This window comes from Dama dama, chromosome 9 (assembly GCF_033118175.1).
Source record: "Dama dama isolate Ldn47 chromosome 9, ASM3311817v1, whole genome shotgun sequence".
NCBI lineage: Eukaryota > Metazoa > Chordata > Mammalia > Artiodactyla > Cervidae > Dama > Dama dama.
This window is the reverse complement of record NC_083689.1, coordinates 32,005,125-32,025,485: the sequence shown is the minus strand read 5'-3', so window position 1 is coordinate 32,025,485 and position 20,361 is coordinate 32,005,125. Positions and strand designations below refer to the sequence as shown.

Sequence of the window (20,361 nt, the reverse complement as noted above, 5' to 3'; positions counted from 1 at the left end):
TTTAACTCATCTCTCTACATTTTCTGAATATTATGAAATCTGTTTATACACACACACACACATGCATGTATATTTGGGCATGTTTGCACTTCCTTGCCTAGTAGATCACTTTTCCGCGAACCCCAGCCTTTCTGCTTGAACCAACCAGATCTTATCAACAGCCCCATGGTCTAACCTTCTGCCCAACGATACTTTTTTTATCTTCTTCCCTCTATCTCTTCTTACATTCTGGGTAAAACAGATCAAGTCCACTCTAAAGCCCTACTAGCCTACAAATTTCAAAGCTAATTTACTGGACCAAGACTTCAGCTCAGTGGTGTCCCAACTACAACAAAAGAAGGGGACCTCTCTATCCTTCTATCCTTTAAGCTCTGATCTGTAGAGGAAGCAGCCAGAAGATGATCCTGAGCAGCTCTGAAAGCATCTGCTTAGATGACTGTACTCAAGTCGGAGCAAGAGCTATTTAGAATAAATGATGCTGAAAAAGAGGCTGGTCCTTCCATAGCACTAATTATTACCTAACCACCCGTTTCTGCAAGTTTACTCCCTCTTTTGAGCTTCACAGCTTCAGGGATAGAAGAACAGGCTGGCCCAGGGCTCAGAGGGCACCACAGTAAGTGAGGGAGCCCCCGCCAAGGTCTGAGCCAGATTGTTATTTCCCGAACGCTTGATGAGGTCATTGGCAACACTCTTTAACCAACAGAGGATGACAGGAAAGTGGTATCTTCTTAACACACTTGAGAAGAAACCTATTTTGAGCCCAGGAAAGGCCACACACACACATAGTAGGAAACACTTGAGAGATAACATACTAAATCACTAAACATTAAAAATTACTTCTCTTCTTGATCCCAACTATTCTTGCTGATTGGTATAAAAACTTCTTCAAATTTTCCCTTGACTGTATATACAGACATATATGTGTATGTACGTGCGTGTGTGTTTATAAATGTGTAATCTACAAATATGCTATATATAGTGGCTTACTTCTCCTTCTCTTTTGTTGTTTAGTTGTTGTTTCCCGCACTCCCCCAAAGGGTACTTTGAAATCTTTCCAGTTTTTACAATTAAACCTAACCATCTGGACTAAAATCTTCACATTCACTAAATTAGTCACAGATTTTGTGGGTAAGCTGAGAAAGTAAATGCTATGCTCAGTGCTAGGATTTAAACCACATCTACCACAGCAAAACACTCTCTCTCCAATAATCTCTCCAATTATGCACGCACATCCAGGCTCAGATAACACGGAAACAACTAGAGTTTGTTGCACAGAATATTTGTACAGTGAGTATTACTCTTCAGATTCCTGAGTTTTACAAACAAGCCAAAATGAAATTCTTCAAAAATCCTGCAGAGTTTATTTTACAGACAAAAGATAAATAGGTGTATTTTTACTCCACCATTTAACTTCCTGCTACTACTAGTGTGTGCTGACAAGCTTTTCACCAAACTCAGAGGCGATTTGAGGAGACCTGTATCTATGTGTTGAACACCAGTGAAAATGTGATTTGAAAACACTGGACATTTTCTAGATTTTTTCAAGTATGAAAGTCTACAATCTCTTCAGATTTCACTATCTGTGTCAGAAAGGAAAATTTAATGTGTTTAAGTTTTCAGCTGAAATGCAACAATGGCAAGTGATTTTCGTGTCATCAGCCTGTCACGGGTAAAGGACGGGTAGATGGTACAGAACTTCATCCACCTAAAGCTGAATAGGAATATCTACAGCTGTGCTGAGGCCAGGTAAGTAGAAAACACTGGTTTTTACAAGGAAATAAGGTACATGAATTTATAGGAGGCTTATGGATTCATATGCTAGCCTTTCAAAGGCAACATTACGCCTTTAATGTGAGCTATAATAGAAAGTACTAGACTTTTGAGTAAGCAGGTTTATAAAAATCATTTCCAGAGCATCTTAAAAAGGTTAGCGTGTTTCCTTTCACATTTTATATGGGCAAGAAAAAGCATCCAATTAAAACAGTACGTAGAACAGGTTAGAGAGAAGGAACCAGACACAAGCGGAACCCTTGTTAATATGGCAGGAAGCTCAGCACCACTTCCCTGTTCTGTATGTACATGTGAACACAAACTAAACTCATCAAAATACATGGTATGTTCAGATGAAGTGCTTTTTAAAATCCTCAGCAACATTCACATTGTGGAGGCACCAACAATCCGGGGTAGGGGAAGAGTGGGGGAGGCTTTCCTTCCAGAGGGGATTAAACCAGCAAAGAGATTTCAATCTTGCAAAGCCTCTAAGCGGTGATAAATATTAACACGAGCTATGCTTTTTTATCTTTGCGCTTTTGTTTTGTTTTCCTAAGTAAACCTAGGCTGAGCACAAGTATCAATCAAATGATACCCAAAGAAATCAAATTTAGGTGGGCATGTGCAGGGATTTACCACCTCTTCAGTAAAACATGACTTTCTGGGGCATGATTTTTTTTTAAAATTTACACAAGCTTAGTCTACTTTGTGACTATGACCGTGTTAAATTTTATAAGATTTAAAAATTTGAAGTCTTACAGCACAGGGAACTATATTCAACATCCCAAGATAAACCATAATGAAAAAGATTATGGAAAAGTGTGTGTGTGTGTGTGTGTGTGTGTGTATGCATAACTGAGCCACTTGGCTATACAGCAGAAATTAACACTATAAATAAACTATATTTGAATAAAATAAATTTTTTAAAAAATTATGTTGGATGCTCAGAGAAATAAAATCCAGTCTCTTTCTTCACGAACATAGAAAATGTTAATAGAAAAACATCAGGAATGAACAACAGCATATTAAAAGTCACTAGCTTGACAAGGATGAAAATACTTACACCTCAATCTTTATACCCTCCTTGCTTCCCCATTCCTATAACCCTCCTGCTGCTCACCAACCCCCTCAAAAGAAAATTTGTAAAATGAAGCTATCAGCTATGATTTAGACTAAAAAATCAAGCCATTTCAAAAGGATCATACCAAAAAAAAGGTATTATAATTTAGAAAGGATAAAAACAAGATCATGGTAAGCCAATTTAACATACTTGAGACTTTATCAAATGTGCATCAAATAACAAGTAATTTTAATGTTACAGAAGGAATGAGCTTTTTCATGGCCAGACAGCATACAAAGAGATCATGTAGAAACAATACTTGTAAGTAACCAGAGTTATCATTAGGGTGACAGTTTATACACAAAAGAACACTTGGAGATAAAGGGTTTCACTTCCAAGATTAATGTTAAAATAAGAAACAGTGAACTGGGGAGTGTTCACAGTGATACTTCTAGAAAAGGGCACTTTACCAGTGATTTCCTTAAGCCCCCTGTCCACAAATGGATTCGAAGGAATACAACTACAATGGGATAAATGCCATGATTTCTGGTCTTTACTGTTCAATATAATCTGTTGTTGGTGTTTGCTGTTCAGTGCTAAGTTTTTGCAACCCCAAGGACTGTAGCCTGCCAGACTCCTCAGTCCATAGGACTTCCCAGGCAAAAATATCTAGCCCTGAAAAAAATTTAAAAATACAGAAAGAACGGAAACGACCACCTCCAATTCTGGTTGCCAGGCAACCCCTCTGCTGTACCACTTCACTGCCCTGGCTGGAAAGTTTCTCTCTGTTGAGTACCATGTGCTGTGCTGCGCCGAGTCGCTCAGTCATAGCCGACTCCGTAGGCCGCCAGGCTCCTCTGTTCATGAGGATTCTCCAGGCAAGAATACTGGAGTGGGTTGCCATGCCCTCTTCCAGGGGATCTTCCCAACCCAGGGACGGAAAGCAGGTCTCCCGCATTGCAGGCGGATTCTTTACCGTCTGAGCCACCAGGGAAGCATTCAGTACCACGGTCACTAACTAATGAGATAGTAGGAAATTTCTGTAGAGTCCCCATTATTCAAGAGAATGCACTGCTGATGGCCATTTTAACAAAGGCTGTCCACCAACCACCACCTTCCCCACCCACCTTCTTCCCACTTTTTACTCCCTACCTCTATCACCAGTCCACCTCATCTGAACAGGAAATTCAGAAACAGCCAGTGTACCCCTCCCAGTTGAAAGAACTTGAAGCTTTTAGTTTCCTGATCAGGCAGCAAAAAAGTGACAGCCTGCCTTGGCCTTCCTCCCCTCTCTCTTTATATCTTAAAAAGTACACTTGGCTGAGCAGTTCTCACCATTCACTGATTCATTCTTTTGTGAAAAACAAGGGTAAAAACAGCTAAGCATGATCACAAAGCAGAACACTGGGCACTCAATTCCTATATCTTACAGCCTCCTTCTTTTACCTCCTGGTCCATAGGATTTGGTGACTGAATAAATCTTAATCTGTAAACAAATGGTTTGCTCTACAATTAAACCATTCATTCTTTCTTTCTTTCTTTTTTTTTAAAACTGCTTGGCTGCTACCCAACCCAGAGACTTCTAGGTTCTTCCATTATTTAGTGATCCCAATGGTTAAAAGGCAATAAGCTCATTTGGAGTTTATAAAACTATGCACCATCAACAAAAACATGTAATGTTTCCAAGACGCACAGTGGCTTCTACACACACAATGGGGAACTATGTGTAGTCTCCCCCAAAACAAAAATGCCCAGCCCCAATTAAGCGCCCTGGGGGCCTTCAAAGCAGTTATGCTAAGTTGCAAATACAGCAAGATCCACTTGAACTCCAATGGCCTTGTATGCTTTTCCTCCCAAGGTAGGGAAAAGGCTGGGGCAGACCAACCTCATTAAAGGGTAATTAGTGAACCCCGGGACTTGAGGGGCTAGCACAATCGTGCCCATTGTAAGCATTTCACCATGGGGCCACTCTTTTCTCTTTTTCTTTTTTTTAAACCCAGGAGGTCTCTACAATCTGAAAGAACCACATTTTAAATTTTTAAGGATTTAATCTGGCTCTTTTTTCTACTACCAATCTTAAGAGTAAAAAGAAAGGAAGCAAAACAAAAAGCGTTCCTACTTCTTTAGTGGAATTCCAGCATAGCCCAAAGTTTTTCAATAAAATAACTTGAATAATTCATATTCTACATACAATAAATAATTTAAGTTTACTTTTAAACGGTGAAACAAATGCTCTACCTCCTGGTTATAGAGATTGAAAAATAACACATTTTTAAAAAGGACATTATAAATCAATCAATATAGGGCTTTTATAATTACATGTGACAATGTAGTGGAAAAAAATTGATCTATTTACATGTGAAGGTGTTATTTAGAAACTAATACAGAGTAATGTGATCAACATAACCACTTTACCATCAATAAAATCCTTCACACCTCTTTAAAACCATTATTACTGCTGATATCAATCTGCCAAGATGCTGAAGACTGAACACTACTATAAAATACACCTGTAAATGTGGCTGTTTACACTCTTTAAGACTACCACCTTTCTGCAATACCAAACCTGAGACCCCACTGCCTTGCTACTAAAATTCACAGTACAAGAGAAAGTAGTCTTTTAGGCAAGTAATAAAGCTAAATCTGAACTTCTCAGCAGCCAAGATGTAAACAATTCTAATATTTACATATTATATGTAATATAATGGATGGATCAGTATCTTTGTTTAAAAAAAAAAACGACACTAAAACGGAGGAAAGAGTTTGGAGTAAGTGACTTCCCTCGGAGTAGAACCACCCCCAAACCCATGAAACACTTCCTTGCAGTGGACTATGTAGGATAAAGGGTACTACAGTCACAAGAAGCCATCGACCATGCCCAGCGCAGCCCACCAGGTCCAACAGCTTCCAGAAGCTGTGCTCAGGATCTGGGCACAAACTGGGGGCGGGGGGGGGGGGGTAATGTTAGTGTCCATAGTGATGTCTTTAACCCTGCCCTTGTATGTGTTAAGCCCAATTAATCGCCGAATTCATGTAATTTTTTGAGTATCAAATTAAAGAATTTTAAAGTGTGTAACAAATCTTTTGTGTTTTTACCACATATTACATTATAGAGATGATATACTTAGAAGCAAATTTGTGTGTATTTGTGTTCTGTTAAAACGTTGCATCAGGAGGTACCCTTCATGAAAACCTGGGCAAACATCCCTGTTATATTTTAGAAATGCAAAATTGATTTGTGTTAACTTAAACATACACAGTACATTTTGAGAAATCTTCAAAAAGGTGGGAAAAGCTTATTATGAGATGGTGGAGGGACCCCACCGTGGTTATTGTGCTGCTTCTTTAAAAAAAAAAAAAAAAGCCAATCTTGTGTATAGAAGGTTTCGAGGGGAAAAAAAAAATGCGAATCCTGGAAGTCATTCCCAACAGTTGGAAACTCTGCCTCTTCAAGCAAATCCAAGGGCTCAAAAAATAAATATTCAAGAGCATTAATTTGTTTCTAGATGTGTGCGTGCAAGTAAAACAGCAGTCATAATGTGGAAATTTCAGTCACATTTTGCAACTAATTGGAAGCAGATTAGAATTCCGCCTCAGGGGAACGTTGTCAAACTAGAAGCAAATGAAGAAAGAGGTGAAGGCGTCGTGAAGAGCTGACAGATTTACAGCGCTCAGGGCTATAAACGGGTCCGCGCTGGGAAGCAGGGCGCGGCCCGGAGGCGCGCCCCCGACACGGCCCCCACCACTCCCACCGTCGGGAGCGCGCAGCGCGGACACGCCCCCAAGGGCCCTGGGACCTCCATCTGCTCCCCCAGAGAAACAATAAACCAGGCCTTCCTGAGAAATCCGTGGTCCTGATAAGATAGAAAACCTGCAGGCTGATAAACTCAGGAAAGAAGAGCAAACGTCAGAGGGAGAGAAGGTTTTTTGTTTTGTTTTTTTTTTACCAGTGGGGGAGGGGAGCGAAAAAGCAAGCAGATTGTGGAGGATAATACAGCCATGGAGTAATGGAAACAGCTGCTCGCTTTCTACTTCAGTGTCTGGCATCTGCTGCGGCATCATGGGAAAGGCTGGTGAAGGATTTGGGCAAGGAATGTAAATGGAGACAATTGGCCAAATGGAGTTTGATGCGGAAAAGCTCAATTGCTCTGTCTTCAAATCTTGTTGTTCCCTTCGGGGAGCAGAAGCCAACAATATGACTGGACTCACATTCCACTTTCAAAGCAGTTGAAAGGTTTGGGAATGTGAACCGCTCTTCAACCAGTTACTTCAGATGTGAAACAATATAAAGGCATAAAGCCTCGTTGTTGGAACAGCCTCCATTTGTCAAAGTGCGCGGCGGCTCGTCTTCTACTGATCTTCATGGAAAAGTTAAATCGGAGTCCTTTCTCCCCTATGGATTCCACTTTGAGAAAAATGTTTCTTAAATCACCGCTGCTTACTTCTGAACTGGCTCAAGAGACAATTTCTACTTGTGGTGCCTTATTTTCCCCTTGGCTGCAAAGATTTGGTTCTAATTTCATTTCCATCACAAAAGAATTTGCAAAGAAGGAAAATGAAGAAACACATAACTGAAGTGCGGCTGTGCTAGTCATAAGCTTATAATAAAGCACAGATTTGATAGCATTATCCATGTACTGTGGTGAACCACACACAAATAAACAGTTCTCCATGAAGAATGAAAACCCGAGGCTTCAGCCCTTCCAATTCAAACATTATTGTTGCTTTTAACATGAGCCATCCATAAATCAGCCGAGGAGGTGACAGGAAATCCAAAAGTAATCTGGTCTGGCTAGGCACACTTTGTTAAAAAAAAATAATAATAACAATAAGAGATTATTTCCAATTCATCCTGGTGATGTTCTCAGTGAATGGGTAAAACTATAAAATCCAGGCATGGAAACAAATAGTACTTTTATGCCAACTGAATTCAAACACATGGTAGGTATAGCAAGCAAAAAAGTACAGCCTTTCAGTAAGAGGAAAGCATGTAACCTACCGGGGAAGGACTTAAGGACCTTTGAACCTGCAGTGACTAATGCAAAAGACAAAAAGGGTGGATCTAAAGCAGCCAGAGGACCATATGTGCTTTCCTGAGAAACCAAACCAGGAGTTTTCCTTAATCAAAAGGACACCCAGTGACTTCTAGGAGTTCCTGAAAATGTGACCAATTGGAATTTGGTCGTCTGTTGCTAATTGAAGCATATAAAAGAGTCCATTTCTTAAAACACACTTTTTAAAAAAAAAATTCACTGCCACATGACAAAAACCAGAATCAAGTTGACTGGTAGAAGATCAGTGCAACCAAAGACCAAGCTATTATTTCAAACTGTCAGGGGAAGGCAGTAAAATTGCTACCAGGTCTCCTTAAGTTACCCTTCAATAAAAAGAAGCCATCAGGGAAATAAGAGGAAAAGAAAACACATCAAAACCTTAAAAGTCCCTTTAAGTAAAATTATACGTCTGGGGCACCATGCCATCTGTTCTCTGGTTAACATAATAAGCCAATTCCACGACCTAAATATCTGCTTTCTAAAATCATTATGTACAACACAATATAATCAATATATTTTTAAACTGTAAAAGCTGCCTTTTACGGCATTATTGAAATATGCCTAGATGTCCCCATAGGCACTTTTTTCTTGAGGTGCTAGTGAGAATAAGGATTCCCAGGAGTTGCAAAAAGCCAGTGGGTGAGCTAGAACAGTCACAGTGTATAATAAAAAAAAAAAAAAACTGGGCTGGGAGGTAGGGATGAGAAAGAAGAAAGAGTAGCTTGGAAAAATCAACAGCAGTGTCTATTTATCACTTCCAACCCATTTGTTTGAGCACCCTTCCCTTTGAGTTCTCTATTACAACCAAAATATATATTATTAAATTTTCATTTAGCTTCACAGGATGGAATGGGGTGGGGGTCAGGGCGGGGGGGGAGGTCTTTCTGAGTACCAGATGAGATCCACATGGTTTAGGGGTCACTAACCTATCAAAATATAAGAAGTATTTGCTTTGTAATCTCTTCGGTTCTTCAGGCAAAAGCCATAATCTATTTCAATACCTTTTCAAAGGTTATGTCTACCCAAAATTTAGCAGGTATGCGGAACTCAATTCTAGGAACAAGGTGCCAATCTCCCTGTCTTGAGTATCCTTTATACCACCCCAAAACAACATTACAAACAGCCCAACTGATGATTAATCTACTATGAATTATTTAACAACCCTTCATTCAGTAGCAAAGGCTTTGTTCCCACTGCAAAACCTTTAAGGTTGAATTAAAAAGAACATGCAACAGAGAGCAAGAAGTCACTAAAGAAGCATCATCTGAAAGAGAGACATGGATGGATATAGAGGGGCCAATTACTTTGTAGCAGAGTGGAACAGAAAAATCAACTGTGACTTTTTTAAAAAGAATAAAGCCCACAGTAACTAAAAACTCCCAATCCACTCCCAATCCAACAGCTGTGTATGAAATTATAACATTTCTATATATATGTCTATGAATAAATACCAGTCACAGAGTACCAATCTGATCCCTCCGAGAGACTGTAGTGATGACTGAAGTCATTCCTGAGATAAGAGATTTCACCTGTTCTCTTTTCCTGTAACTTTAAATATACAGATTAAGAGGGTATTATTATTTATTGACAATAGTACTAGTGAAGAGGGGTTATTTCTACTCTGCTGTTGCTAAGGATCTCTCAGTATTTCCTTAGTTCTGGTTTCTATGTTCTACAAGAATGCAATACAAGGAACTTAAGGAATCAACTGTTTAGTATTCAAGCAAAACCCTTGATGTTCAGATCACCGGCAAGTTCAGAGTGCTGGCAATCAAAACTATGTTGTGCTACAGTAATTACTATGAAAAACTTCCAGTGCTTAATATTAAAGAATAGAATAACATGATCATTCCACCTCTTCTGCACATCTAGAGTGTGTTCAACATGGCAATTATCTCTGTTCAAGAAGCAGAGAGTTTAAACTGCATTGAAACTCAATTATAGCCATGACTTTTTAAACATACACTTCAAAAGGCAGGTTTCATCACATTCAAATCATTGAGCAAAATCTCCCCAGCTTAGAAAAAACTAGATTTTATCCCTCTCCCACAAGACCTCTTCAAGAATAAAAATGATTTCTTTTTAGTTTTTGGACCCACTTCTTCCTTCATTTAAGTAGGGGGATGACTGAGCCATGGTGAAAGACAAAGAGAGATCCCATCTGATAAAAGCATGGGATGTGCAGCTCTCCCAAATGTCATTACCACACCACCTAGAACTGCCACCATTCTTAAAAACAAGATCACACACTTGTTAACAAAAAAACACATCACTTTGCTACTTTGAAGAATGCAAAAGAACTAGGAGTGGTAGATTTATGATTTAAGTGTTCATGGCTCAAATAGCTTTCCAATTATCAAGAGCCTCTTAGGAAGAGCAGGAATGCATGTGTTAATAATGACCACAACCAGGGGTTCCTTCTCCACTTTTTTGTCAGAACCCAGGCACATCCTCCCTGCAGCTTCACCATTAACATGTCTGTTTCCTGTCAGCCCACTCAGAGATAATGTCATTTATCTCAGGGAGGCACAAGCCCAGTCATTAGCTTCTATAAAAGACCTCAAACAAAGGCCGGATAATGCTTTACCCAGGGCTCTTACTAAAACCAGAACCCAGAAGCTTGGCGGTCTAAAAGTCAAGGACTCCAAAGTTATCGTCGTTAAAAGAATATTTTCCTCATGATCAACAATCCTGGACTAATAGCTCTGAACCAGAGTAAGGTCTATGGAGAGCAAATACCAGTTCAGGACACTACCACATACAATTAGATCAACCGATAAACGCTGACCAGAGCTAGCCTGGGAGAGCCTTTGCCCCTCTTGCCTCCAGGGGGAAAATTGACAGAATAATTCAGATACTGACTAAATAGTTAGATCTTTGAAGAACTGACCCCTCATTGTGACTGCCTGCAGGAACTGAATAACCATTATAAAGTGTTCAATGGTTGGGCTTCTGGAAATCTTTTAAATAAAAGTGGAACTGGTTAAAATAAATGTAGGAACATGTGTTTTCACAGTGTTGCTCATATTACTGCAATTCTGAGTTTCTATGAAGTACCAGGTGAACTTTTTTTAAATTAAAAAAAATAAAAAATAAAACAGGCACATACAGACACAGTCAAAATTGGAGCAAATCTCAGCCATTCAACCCATGTTTTTCATGCTGAAAATGAAGAACAGATGGTTCTTTCCATGTTGTTTGAATCTGGTTATTGAACACCTCTGTGGTTAGGGAGATTTCTGCTTAGCACTTTCGGCATACATTTCATTTACTAACTATAAAATGCTGCTTAGGAAAAATAAGTCTTTATAACACTCTAATTAAAACCATCTTGCAGCCAAGCAATTTTACTTGAAGAGCATTCTTAACCTCATGACATTTTGACAATCAATCCCTCTCGCCCACCCTCCCCTTCTTTTTACAGACTATTTGCAAAGTTATTAAAAGTTGGTAAACATTATTTATCTCTTTTAGCACAATCAGTTGTTGAGTTTTCTTTTTTTTACATCTCTCCAGCAAACCCAGCAGATTTCAGATACTATGCTCAGAACCCAGTGATGTGCCTGGCCATGCAAATATGCCAAGCTTCCATGAGTTCTCACAGAAAACTTCCTTGGGGAAAGGGCAGCCCATCTCAAAAGCCCTGTCACCCTATGAGGAAGCCAACAGAAAAGAAAGGAGCTGAATCAATGCTGATTGGGAGCTGCCCTTAGTTACCAACCTTTTTAACAGCTAAGTCCCTTATGTAGCTTTCCAAACAGTTTGCTGTCCAACAACAATGGACTTTGTTCTTTAATTATAGCAAGTGACCCTTCTGCCCTTTTATTTCACAGTAGATAAACTGTGCTCTCTAACTAGAATTTGTAGGGGGCACTGTATTTGGGGGGAAGCCTATCATTCACAAAACTCATTAATCAAAATATGTTCTTCAACTACTCACACTCACTTAGACAACGTGCCAGAATTCCCTAGTGAAGTGTAAAAAGCCTTCTACAAGAGAATAAAATGAATGATATCCTTTATAGACAGGTCCATTTGTAGATACCACATGTAGGCCGTTAAGAACCACTTTAATGAAAGCAGCACAATATTACTGAAATCATTCTCTTTGCTAAATGTGCACTGAATAGTTAGGACTCCAGACGCAAACATAAGATTCCCTGTGCTTTTTATGTGTATCTGAAGTCTCAGCTGTTTTTAAGAATTCATCTATGTATTTTTTAATTGCTCAGTGATCAAATAAACCCATATACCGTACTGAACTTTAGCCCGGCTGATTGCCTGTGTCTGATAAGCCAAAACTATAAGACAGTTAAGGAGAACACATGCAGAAGAGCCTCAACGCAGGCTATTATGCTTCAAAAGAAAAGGAGGGGGCAGGTGGAGAAGCAGGTTTTAACAACCAAAAGCCAACCTGTCAAATCTACTTATTCAGACACGTCACTGGTGGCTTAACCACAAAATAGGCTATAGAAATACAGCTCAAACATCTTAGAATTATGGCATGTTTTGATTTTGTTCACGTATTAAGGGAGTGGCGACTTTTACAACATACTTGTGGTTTCCACATAAAGGAGTAGAACGCTCATTGATTTAATTAGGTTTCATAAGGTCCAATTTATCATGTTTTACATGACTTTCTGTAGTGAAGAAACAGAATAAACAGACCAAAAATAGACATTTAAGCATGCTGTGAAAATTAACCGGTGACAGCAAGTCTTATGAATCTCCTGTGAACCATCCAACCAGGGAGGGGGAAAAAAAAAGCACATACACCACATTACACCCCCCCCCCCGCCCCCACTCTGGTTTTTCACATTTGGCCCCTTCATGAGCCACATCCGACTGCTGAAAATTAATCATCTTCACTTTTGAGACACTTACTCTTCACAGCCCAGAAAATCAAACAAGGCTTTGAAATTAAAACATTGTACAAAAACGTCAAAAAAACCTTTCTCAAAGGATGCCTCAGTGTCCGATTTATCTTGTCAGGTAAAGCTTGTCCTACTAAATCTTTCCCTCCTCAAGAGGTCTCCTCCCATCATTAGAAATTATTTTCTAAATTGAAGTCGAATTTTACACAACCAAGAGTTAGTAAGAGTTAGTAACTGGAGTTACTTCCCTGGGAGGCATCTGTACAAGGCAGTGCTATTCCTATGTGCCAAGGAGGAAACATTCTTAAGAAAGTCCTGCTGGGGTGGGGTGGACGTAGACAGGAAAGCCTGAAGGAGCAAGCTCCCAGATCCTGGGCCCACACTACAGGATTCAAGGCCCTGAGCGCCATCCCTGAAGGGTCGCTGTGCCCACACCAGCAGCTGTGGTTGGCAGTGGTGTGAATCGAAATACACTATGCTTGTTCCCCTCCTCCACCCCAGACCTGTCATGACTTGTATGCTCTTCATTTAGGTCATTCATATTATCACATTTACACTGCTCTGACTGAAGATGAGTTGCATATATATGAATAATTTAATTCTTTCATTTTTCATCCAGTTTCCTCTGTGACTGGAAAGTGAAAAGAACACAAAAAAACTGGAGAACCAACACCATGCTCTAATCTCAGTTGCCATGACAGCAGCCTTTGAGATACTGAAATGTCCCGATTGCCAGCTAAACAAAATTGTTGAATGTGAACATTTGGCTGGAAGATTAAAAGGCTAAGGGGAATGCAAAAGGGCAGTACCTCCCACATTCCAGGCAGCAGTGAATCCAATCAAATGGCTCTGACTCCTTAACCACAGCCATTGTGAGCACTGGATTAGGGCAATTCATCTAGATAGTTAGAGCAGATTAGAACTGCAATTTGAAGACTATTGGCAACAAAAGTAAATGCACTACTGTACTAATAAGACTTCAGAACGCCCTTTAGCAGAAATTGTGTGAAACCCTACATTTCAGCATAAGAATCAAAATCTGGATTTTTTAAAAAAAATGTATTTAAGTTCATCAGTTCAAAATGCTGTCTGACCAGAAGCAGGCATGCAGAAGGTTTTTTTGATTTTGGCATCATCTACACCTTAATGTACCTTCATCAACTTCTAAAATTATAAAACCAAAACTTCATTCCTGTACTAACATTTAAATCTTTAACAGAGGAAAACAAAAAGATTTAAACAGACAGCGGTGAGTAATTGGACACAGAAATTGTCACCCTAAAACATTTCACAATTCTGATAATGTGAGAAATAGCAAAAATTAAATAATTGAATAAGCATATATATCCAAACAATCATGCCACAAACCACATGATATGCATTCTGCTTCCGCAAGGCCCAATCTACAGCATTAACAGTTAACTTTATAGAGTCAGCACTTCTCCCCCAGCTCACTCTCAGCCTGCTCAGTGGACTGAGTGCCTTCAGCTCTGGGACATTACTTCATTGCCAGAGCTTTAAGTCCTAGGCCTCCAGCACTAAGCCACACAACACTGGGGGCAATTTTGCAAAGGCAATGTCTCACCAGACTTTCAGACAATGACAAAAGATGGGCAGAAGGGTCCAAATTACCTAAACCAACCCTCCCCACTGCTCAGATGCAACACATATTTAGAGCACCTTTTGGCTCTGTTTTCACATCTCAGCACGCCAATCCACCAAGTCTATTTCACTTTTCTTACCAACCTTCCAGCTCTCTGGTCAAGCCAGAAATCCAAGCGATAACACTCTTCAAATCTCTAGCTAAGAACTGGGCAAGGGAACAAGGAAAGAGCCCTGGCAGCCACAAAAAAACCATTCCACTCTTGCTACACGGTTATGAAACCAGTGACCCTAGGATACCAAGGTTTCAGTCAAGAACAATAACAGGATGATATCCTTTAACAGGATTATTCTGGAGAACATCATGAGAAAATAAATGTGTGGAGAGTGGAGTGTAAATTAGAATCCTAGCCATACTTCTGTGGGGGGAGGGGACGTGAACCCTGCACCTAAGGACACATTACCAAAAATACCAGGACGTGCACATTAAAACAGAAGACAGTTCTCCTTAGGGGAGAAACCAGGACAAGAGGTACATGGGTCCAGGAGCAGGTTTTCTATTAAAAGCACATCGCAACTGGCTGACTGGCCAACAGCCCTTGGGTAAAGCAAAAGGTACTTAGAGCAGTAAGACCCTCCCACCTGAGGACCCGAACACGAGCACCAGAAGCAGCAGCAGCGGCAGAAGCAGGAGCTAAACACTGCACCCAAGTAAGCTACCCCAGACCAAACGTTCACAGAAAAGATGCACAGAAGAGAAATCTCACAACGAACCAGAGAGCACGGAGAAGTGCAAGGCACATAGAGGCACACCCCCCCCCCCGCCCCCGACTCCCACACAAACGCACACAAAGAGAAAAGCAGGAGATCTAAGAAGGCGACTTTATCCTACCTTCTCAGTTTTCAGTTTCTTGATTCGCCTGTGGCTCTCCTCCTCCTCCTCTTCCTTCTTTACCAACACAGAGTTTCCCATGAGCCCTGAATCCGGGGCACTTTTGCTAACTTCCCCGGCAGCCGTGACGCCGCCACTCCCAGAGCCCCCGCAGTGGAAGGGGCTCGCGCCGCCTCCATTGCTCTTGGCCCCAAAGCCATAGAGGTGCCCCCCGGGAGGGGCCTGGCTGCCACTGCCATTCTGGTGGCCCTGAAGCAGATCGTGCTTGTCCTTCCTGGATTTCCCCGCATCCTTATCCCGCTTGGCGCCTCGGCTGCTCTGGCTTTTACCTGGCTTCTCCTCTTTGCTTTTCCCGCAGGAGGCCGCCCCCGCGGTAGCGGTGGAGGTGCCGGTGCTGGTGCTATTGCCGTTCGGGTTGCCGCCGCCGCCGCCGCCGCCGCTCACACTTTGACCCAGCGCTGAATTCATGCCAGTTGCCTCTCCAGGGCGCCCTTGGACTTCCTGCCTCTTGCCAGTGCCGCTGATCTCGGGAATCCCATACAAGGCAGCAGAAGGCAGAGATTTATTAGCATCCTTAGAAGTTTTACTCCTTTTCACTTTTGATTTGCTGGTCTCTTTGTGTGAATTCCCCTGGGGAGCAGAGGGCTGAACAGAAGCAAATTTTAGGCCATCAGCTAAGGCTGCGGTGGCAACGGCCCCACTGGAGGCCAGACCTCCACAATCCTTAGAGTTGCTGCTGCTAGTAGTGTTGGTGGAATTATTCATTTCAAATTTCTGTCTGTCCTTCTCCAAATCAGCGTCCAAATCAATTATTAAATTTCCAACCCCGATTTCCCAATCATCGCCACTGTCATAAGTATCAACCGTATTTGGATCCACACCTTTTCCTGCCGTAGAAATGTTCACTGACATCCTGAAGATGAGATCTCTAGAATAAAAATCCGATGAACTTTCCTTTGGAGATGAGGGGACATTCGTTTAGCTCCGCTGGGCTTTCTCTTAAAAAAAAAAAAAAAAAAAAAAAAGTCTTCTAATCTTCCTCTTCTTTTTCCTGCCCCAGGAATGGGTCCAGGGATTTTACACCCTTCAGTCCAGGTCCACCTTTTCCTGTGAAGGGGGAAAAGTCGAATATTTCTTGTCTGGGTGTTACCAGAATAAAAAACGATTAATATTGGGGAGTCAGTAAGGGGTACAGGGAAGGATGGTGAGAAAGGTGGCTCATGTATTGTCTCCACAGTCCAATATCAGGTTTAAAGAAAAATAACCAAACCCAAAAAACATACCCATGACAGTAAGCATCTTACAGTAGCTAAAAAAGAAAAGCCCTTTATCAACGACACAAAGATAATCACTTTTAAAAGGCATTAAAATATCTTAAGGATCTGAGTGAAGTCCAGAAAGGTTTAAGGAAAAAAAAAAAAGAATTTAGCTTTTTTTTTTTTTTTCCCTAGCACATACACATGATAACAATCCCAGAAACACAGGCTGAACACTCAGACAAGAGGAAGGAACACGTTTTAAACACCCTTAAACATGTCCTAGATCTCGCAATTGAAAAGACCAGACCCTGGAAGTTCTCTGAGGCTAGTTTCAGAATGATGTTGCTAAATTTTCCTCATTTCTAATTTTATTACTTCTTTTTACAAATTGTCTGGGCAATTTGTTTTTTGTTCCCAGTAAGGAACAGAAAAAAACAACCAATACCCCCCCACACACACACCCCATACACATGCCCCCATCTCCTATCCTCTCTTCCCCAACAGTTTATACAATTTTATACACACACGTCTTTAAGATCATTTCTCTATTTTAAAAAAGACAGTGCTAAATAAAAGGCTAAATATCTGACTTTTGAGGAAAAAAAAATTACATCTAAACAATTCTACCATATTCCTAGGTCACAGACTGGCTCAATCTGTTAAATATGGTGCTACTGACTGTACGGGAAACTGATTAAGACATACACTTTAAGTGATCTGCGCCAAGGTGGCCTCAATGACCGCAAATGAGTGTGTGTTTGACAAAGATCAGTTAAAACGGTTTTTAAAGGGATCAGCCCCTTTTTAACAGTTGATTGTCAAGGAAAAAAAATAAATATACATACACACACACACAGACATTGCTTACCTTTAATCCTTTATCATTTTTTAATTAGGCCAGCAAATCAAAATGCCTTTCCCACTCCACTCGGCAAACAAGCCTGTGCCTCATTTTACTTAAACACCAAATGATCAAGAAGGAACGAACCAAATAACACATCTCAGCCAGAATAATCACTCGATAACATTATTCCACTTCCCCACCCCACCCCCCCTTTTGGCAAACGGATCAGTCCTTTTCTCCTTAAAAAAATGTGTCACTGTACAGCTGGAAGATAATGTTTCACATTCACAACAGAAGCACCAAAGGGTTTTTTTCCCTCTTAACAAGCATCGAGAATAATAGTTTTAAAAAAGAGAGCGCTTAGAGAAAAAAGTTTTCCCAACTTCTCATTCCGCCTTCAGTTCCAGACTTCAGAGTCACCGTGATCAGTAAGTAATGATCCCATGTAGCAAACCTACAGGCGTCCGCTAGTAACAAGACAGAATGTGCTAACATCGGGATAAATTAGTGAAAGGGAAGAAAGAATAAGAAGAAAGGACTGAAAATCTGGGCTGGATTCCGCCTGTTAGTCGGGAAGTGGCATTTTTCCGCCCGTCCTGACAGATTTGATTTCTTGAACTAACTTAAGAGGAGAGGAGGGGGGAAGGGGTGGGGGAGAGAGGGACAGAGGGGAAGGAGGAAGAGGAGGAGGAAAGGGTGGGATGCGAAGCTGAACAAGAGGAGAAAAAGAAAGGTGTGGAGGGGGAGGGGAGCAGATGATTCAGTGAGCTGATAAACCAGTTAGAACAGCATTCGCTCGGGGCGGCGGGCGGCGGGGTGGGGAAAATAACGGCGTTTAAAATTGGTTCAGTCTTCGAAACCTGAAAGGATGTGATGTTTTCCTGTTTTATGTTGTTTTAAGAAAAAGGAACCGAGTTCCTAGTATAGTCCCCGAGGGGGGGGCGAAAAATCCGCTGTCGCTCAAGCCAATCAGTCATGTGCTAATTCGATAATTAGAGTTAAAAAAAATTTTTTTTTAAAGGCGACCTTTTTCAGGACAGTTTTTCCCATTTATAGTCGCAGCAAACGGTGCGTCCTTTTTATTTTTCTCTCCTCCTCCTCCCTCACCCACCACCTCCTGTGTTTAGTCAGATGGCCCCGGAGCTTGGCTTAGTATTTTTAATTAGCTGGCGTTTGGAAGCTAAAAGCAGTAATGAATTGTTGATGGATTGGAAGTGGAGAGTCGCTTTGCTGGAAATGTCGGGGCTGGGAGAGGGGGATGGGCGAGTTAGCAACAACCAACCATCTAAAAGGAGCGATTTTGTTACAGTGCAAGCCTTTCACATCACGTGAGGATCAAGGGCTCAATTGGTTGTCGTGAGAACAAAAATGGTGACAAGCGTATCAAGAAAATACTGATCTGGTCTTTAAAAAAAAACCTGAAGGTCTCTCCCCTCCCCCTGCACACACTCTACCCCCCCGCCCCGCCACCTCCCCCCACCCCCACCCCCGCCCTTGCAGTGGGAGCAGCTACAAGTTATGAATGTGAAACATTTCTCGCAGATCTAGGCTCTCGGAAGTTCGGAAGGAGTGAAATGTAATGAGCACAAGAGCAAAGCAGATGTTTTAAAGAAACACCTTATAAACCTTTCCTCAACTTATCTCCAATTTGTCGGCTTTGCCAAGGGGCCAGGGATGGAGAAGACTAGTCGAAGGGGGAGGGCACCTCCACGCTACTTGGATTTTAGGGAACTCCCCCCCCCCCCAATGTCTTAAACAAAGAAAAACATTTTACTAGCTCCAAGCCAGGTCCTGTAATAAACACACCAGTGTTACTGTTTGTGGGTTTGTTTGGGTTGGGTGGGGCATTTTTCCCCCTTAATGGTGTTTTTGCAGCTTGCTTTTTTAAGGAGGTGGAAAATGGTAATTATAACCATTACATGTAGTGGGTGACTATTCCCTTGTTTAATATTAAATTATTGGGCACTGGATGTGACAAGAGACAGAAATCGGCTTGTTCTGCCCTTGCCCCCATTTTCCTGGCTCGGTTTTGAAGGGGGTCCTGCCCAGCTAGGACAGGAGAAGGAGAGGGAGAGGTGAGGTGCGCTAGAGAACGGACACTGCAGATCAGGATTTGTAACTGTGTCACTTTTATTCTCCTTGGGTGAGAGCCCCAAAGGTAATTTACTCTTAAGTTACCCCGAGTGCCCAGTCAAGCTTAATTTGTGTGAAGAAGTTACAAATGCTTCACCCTCCACTGAATAAAAATTCACCCTTCTTGGGTTGTTGTTCTCAATACAAAAGCCAAACCCTGTAACTAGTTCCTCATTTCAATGCATAAAACTCGCACATTCCCCTGCATGAAGTCCCCGCTAAGTGCTATAGAGAGACACACCACGCAACCGTACTTACGGTCTGTATTGGATCGAGTTGACCTTTTCCTTCTAACTGCATTGAATGTGTTTGGTTGCAGCCGCTTTATTTTGGAAATTATAATCTCTTCAACAAATTTATTATTAAAGAAGATGGACCATCAATTGTCACAGACTGTCCTGTGTATTTTTTTATATAAAAGCAAAAATTAAAAGAAAAAAAAAAAGGAAAAGAAAAATCCCCCTGGTGCACACACACAAGCTTGTTCTGCAACACTGAAATCAGGACTGAAACACAACACACACACAGGGGGAGTGGAGCGAGAGGAGCTCGCAGCCTCTATACCTGAAAGGGACTTTTCTTTGTTCCCATTGCCCTTTCTCATCGGGCCAATCAGAGAGCAGCTTTTATGAAACTGGGCTCTCTCATTGGTTAGCTGCTTTCTCTTGGCTACTGTAGGGGGTTGAGATATACACACGTATAAAACACACACAGGGAACGGGTGGGGGTGCGGTGGGGGGTGGTTGTGGAGACAAAGCGTTTTATTTTCCAACCAGATTGGGGTTGAGGAACCTCCTGCAGTAAGATTGGAAAAAAAAAAAAAATGGTGCGCCCGTTTCAATTACTACATCATTCACATAAAACACTTATTTA

The 20,361-nt window shown here is 41.3% G+C and overlaps 1 protein-coding gene across 4 annotated transcripts in view; it reads right to left on the bottom strand.

The window, feature by feature from the left end:
- ZNF608 (zinc finger protein 608) overlaps positions 1-20,001 on the bottom strand; it is a 105,169-nt gene extending 85,168 nt beyond the window's left edge. Inside the window, exons 1-2 of one of the 4 annotated variants that reach the window (XM_061150894.1) lie at positions 17,380-17,535; positions 15,253-16,359 (exon numbers count right to left, since the gene is read on the bottom strand). In XM_061150894.1, coding sequence (XP_061006877.1) covers positions 15,253-16,164 — 912 coding nt within the window. In that variant the 5' untranslated portion in view covers positions 16,165-16,359; positions 17,380-17,535. Of the gene's footprint in view, positions 1-15,252; positions 16,921-17,379; positions 17,536-19,746 lie in introns of those variants that run through there. The other 3 variants (XM_061150896.1, XM_061150895.1, XM_061150893.1) reach the window with 3 other exon arrangements.
- Positions 20,002-20,361: the final 360 nt, after the last annotated feature.